Here is a 5,000-nt window from a genome sequence, read left to right as displayed (position 1 = left end):
AGGACGGCTGTGTCTGTCTGCGATCTGCTTCGTGAAAGAGGCAGGAGGAACTGCATAAGGGGAGTCGGCGATCGACTTTTGTGAGGAGGTCCTCGACACGTTTGTCATTCCGCCTGCAGAGCCCAACACCCCGATTTGGCCTTGTCTGGTGAACAGGCCAGGCCTGGACTTGTATGCTGGACCTTGTGAAAAGCCAGCTGGAGCATACCACCGTGGATCTTTCGCTCTGGTGCAGTCGACCTCGCGGGGTCTGAACGCGCCGAGGCTGCGTGCGTGAGGGCTGCGACAAATGGACGCCGCCGCCATGTTATTAAAAGCACCCCACCGCCACATTATCAAAACTACCGCACTGCCACCTTATTATAAACACCTCACCACCATGGTATTAATAACACCTCACCACCATGATATTAAAAACCTCACAACCAAGTTATTAAAAACACCTCACCGCCACAAGTAATTGCGGTAACAAAATTACTTTCAATTTAAAAGGTCACATGACCTGAGACCTTTGACCTTTTAATCCCAAAATCTAATCAGTTTCTCTTTGTATCCGAGTACATGATTACTTGTGTCAAGTTTGGTCAAAATCCTATCAGCCGTTTACAAGTTATCACGGGAACAAAAATCTGCTGTAGATGTACGGACGAGTTCAGCTCAGTCTTTTGGGACTGCCACTGGAACATGTAATGCAGAAACCTGTCACATGGTCATGTTGCAGGTGAATAAACCGACATCCCTCACTGATTTTGCTTGTGGGAGGGTGATTGTGAGTTGTGACACCCTGCCAGGACTAAAAACAACACCTGACAAAAGGTGGATGAGCTGCCTTCGGGAGCCAACGGCCATACAGTAAGGAGATGGTGTCTCCTAAAAAAACACTCATCCGGATTGGACCGGTTTTGTAACAACTCAAAGATGGGTAGTGGAACCCTTGATGCGAGGCGGATGAGCTCGTATTAGCCAATAACCATAAAAAGGCGGATGAGCTGGCAACCAGAAAACTACAAGAGAGTGGGTACACATTGTCGCTGAAGCTGTGGAGAGCATGTTCCTCATCTGTTGGATGACATTGTAGTCCAATCCTTCTCCAACCACTTTTCATGGTATAAGTGGGTACTGATATTTGTTGTCAGTGCTTATTCATTGAAAAGAACCCCCCCACCCCCCCCCCCCAAAAAAAACATACAGATCGATGGAGAATCCGATAACATTACGCTCCAGCTGCAGATGCATTAAAAAGACATTCACAAGAACAACACAGGACAACTATCAGAGAAAGTTCACATGGCTTTGTCCAGCAAGGTATACTGTTTCTATATTTTACATATAAAGTTTTATGCAAAACCAAATTAACATTTAGCCTTTTTTTTCCAGTTCCGAATAAAGAATGGGGAAATGAAACTACGATAGCAGCAGGTGAATTACAGAATCAATGCAACATTAATCATTTATGCTGTGTGACAATAGAGTTATATAATGGTGTATATTTTGCCATCCAGACCTGTGGCACTAGACTTGTGCTCGACTCCACGTCCCCAGAAAGAGGTGTGTGTCCATGTGTGCCTCCATCATCTTCCTCCTCGATGCCCTCATCATCATTATCACCATCACCATCACGACCATCTGAAAACTTTGCTTCCAGCTCAGTGATCTTCTTTTCAAGGAGTGGTGATGGCTCTTTCTGTATTGTGATGAGCTTTCTTTTATCGCATAAAGAGGCAAAAATAAACATTAGTTTGGACTGAGTAAAATGTATCCAAACAAACGGTCATGATGAAGGGAAAAAATTATCTTCCAACAAACCTCTAAGAAGATTGCTCATCTTGCTGCAAAACTATCATTCTTCTCAATCCAACTACAACTCACTGCTAACAGTCATGATAAAATACCCACCCCAACCATTCTTCATCTCTGGTTACATAAATCACCACCAAGCCACCTGAGTAAGAGTCATTTCAATGCCAACCAGTAAAACACTCAACGAATTTGTGGATTTCAATGACCTAGAATGCTTCAAAAAGACTGCTAGTTCCAAACAAACAAAAGACAAACTGTCCTTTTACCATTCAATGTGGCTCCTCAATCATATGCCTTTGATAAAGTCTTTAGAGATACTTTCAGAGAACTGCCTAACCATCATAAAGTTGGACAATTTGCTTAGTTTGACCGTTCCGGCATGCTGTTATTCAATAACAGAACAAACTGCATGCAAGGCCAGTCAAACTTTGGAAAAACACTGGCTACTCCTGGTTGTTTCAAAAGGAATGAGTGATTGTTATTGAAATTATATAGGGGTACAAAATATTTCTGAGCAGAATTTAAATCAACTGGAAAAATGGCGCATGTATGGACACAAAAATAATAAAAAAAAGAATGCAGTATCACACACGTACACAGGCAACAACAACAAATGAAGTTCTCAAACAACTACGTTATGTGAGTACTTAATTCTCACAATTCCTGTTATTTTGTTCGATCTTTTTTTTGTGTGTATACATAGTCGAGGCTCATGGAATAGTTGGGATCTTTTCGTATAACGTAGAATAAACTGTGGATTAAAAAGAAAAGCTGTTCTTGCAAACTATGTGTCCCATTCATTTGGCTGTAGAATCTCAAGACCAAAAAAAAAGTACTCAAAGTTTTCTGGTTTGCTCACCATATAATAGGCAACTTTGGGAAACGGTGAAATGCAAACACTAATTTTTCCGATGCTTGCTTCATCGTATTAAAATGTATGGCCATAAACAGGGACTATAAACCTGGAACTCTATTGACACTTTCAAAAGAAATAAAAACTTACAAAAGTTTTTGTTTGAAGTTTGTTGTTGAAGCGTTCTTGCAATTAGCCATTCCAGAGATATAGCAAGATCTTAAAAAAAAAAAAACTAGAGGTAAGTTGATGGCATGCGATCACAGTGTTTCCAATCTAAAGCAAAGTTGAAAGATGACCCAATATCAAATTTTGAGTTAAAAAAAAATTCTCCCTGTTTTGACCACTGTGACACCAAGTCCCCAACCCCAAGGCCCAAGAGCATTAACCGGAGATCAAATCCAAAAAATAGTTACATATTTCATGTGTCCCATAATGTTGACTGCACATACAGTTTCAGTAAAAAATGACTTAAAATGAGCCCATAATTGCATTTTTATTGTAATTGACCTTTTGACCACTCCAGGTGGCGGGTCCAAAAATGATACTAATCTTACACCTCTGTGCCATGTGGTGATCATAACTACCAAGTTTGGTGAATTTCTGGCAAAACCTTTTCGGAGGAGAAAGCATGATGGACGGACAGACGGAGCCGATTTATAATATCCCCCCCTCCCCACCCCCCCCCCGTTTTTCCGAACAAGGGTAGGGATAACAAAAACCTGTTCTTGTGATACCATTTTGGAAGGCAATGAAATGCATCCATTTTGAATCACACATTCATACGATCATTATCTTCGAACCGTCTTCTCACCCATTATCCGAATTTTGAATTAAAAAATTTAATACGTTTTATCAATTTTACATGGATTGGCTCCTGCATATTTACCTCCAGCACAGAAGTTGGATGGAGGTTATGTAATCACCCGCGTTTGTCAGTCTGTCTGTGAGCGTGATATCTCAAAAAGTTATGGATGGATTCGGATGAAACCTGATGGACAGGTTTGGTGTGTGATAAGGAAAAATTGATTCTATTTTGGTGAAGATCTGGATACTACAATTTTAAAAGTGATTCTTCAACATTGAGAGATGGGGCCAAAAAATATATAGCTTGACATTTCAAAATGTTGTGGATGGATTCAGACAAAACTTGGACAGGTTGGGTGTGTGACAAGAACAAGATGAAGAGATTTTTGTTCAAGTCCGGATGCAGATCCAGTCTATCAGCGGGATACAAAATATAAACTGATCAGCCTGGCAGAGGTATACGCTGAGTGCTAGTTCTAGTTGATTAATGTAGTCATAATACCATTATCTTACTCACTTCACTCAGCTAGTGTGTATCGGCACACAAGCAGTAAAGGGTAAAATCACAAGGAGATTGAGGTTTATCCCACAACTTTGGAACATTCTTTGGACATCCATTCTTTGAAAAACCTGATGTACTTTGCAATTGAAACTCAAAACTTCACTATTTTGCAGAGTTTTACCATTTCCAATTTTAACCTGAGCTAAATGTACTCTTTGTGCCATCCTCGTAATAGGTCATGACTGACATTTATATGGGTCATTCCATACCAAATAATCACTTAATTGTGAGATCTGACATCAAAATGTCCAATTTTCTCTAAACTTGTTTATTTTGCTCACTTATGTGAAAGGGTTCCACTGTCCAAATTGGAGGTTCCTACATCAAGTAGTTCTTGAGGTAGAGGTCATTAAATGTTTAAGCTTTTGTTTGATCATGGCAACTCCAGCGGGTTGCAACTTGGGTTCTCATTCTCATCGAAGAAAGCTAATTTTTGCATTAAATTAAAAAAAAATCATTTCAGGATTCTTTTCTACTTTAAACAAAGAGGGCTACATTTTTTAAGAGTTTAGTTGTAGGTCAGGACTAAGTCTGACGTTTGCCCCCACAATTGAAAGTCATGAAACACCGCCTTAGAATCCACTATAGACCACATGCACACAAAATTACAGAATGGGATTTTGAATACAATGGGGACAACATGTTTTGAAAGGTGAGCTGCACAGTCAAGTTCATATAAATTTCCTGTCTGATCAAGAGATGAAGACAAAATAAAACAAATGGATTAGTGCACAGATAATTGGAAGATACAGCTTGTTGTAAACATTGACGTTCTGTACATGTATGAGGCTGATACATTCAGTCTTCTACCCATGACCCTTACTGAAAATGAATATGCTATGTTCATAAGCCATTCAGTGGTATATGAGGGGTTTTTTGACACTTATGAACATATATATATATATATATATATATATATATATATATATATATATATATATATATGGCGCTGCGAGGAGGAGTGATGTAAGGGACACA

General features: G+C 39.6%; 1 protein-coding gene across 9 annotated transcripts in view; it reads right to left on the bottom strand.

The window, feature by feature from the left end:
• The window catches only part of PBRM1 (polybromo 1), a 256,688-nt gene that overhangs the window by 70,747 nt on the left and 180,941 nt on the right, over window positions 1-5,000 (bottom strand). For all 9 annotated transcript variants that reach the window (XM_085898354.1, XM_085898359.1, XM_085898355.1 and 6 more), the window contains exon 24: window positions 1,505-1,703. In XM_085898354.1, the coding sequence (XP_085754480.1) occupies window positions 1,505-1,703 (199 nt within the window). The remainder of the gene's footprint in view (window positions 1-1,504; window positions 1,704-5,000) is intronic.

The sequence above is a fragment of the Eptatretus burgeri genome, chromosome 10 (assembly GCF_056783735.1).
Source record: "Eptatretus burgeri isolate ZD-2024b chromosome 10, Ebu_testis_v1, whole genome shotgun sequence".
NCBI lineage: Eukaryota > Metazoa > Chordata > Myxini > Myxiniformes > Myxinidae > Eptatretus > Eptatretus burgeri.
Note: the sequence above shows the minus strand (reverse complement) of the source record. Positions and strands in the feature narration are given on the sequence as shown.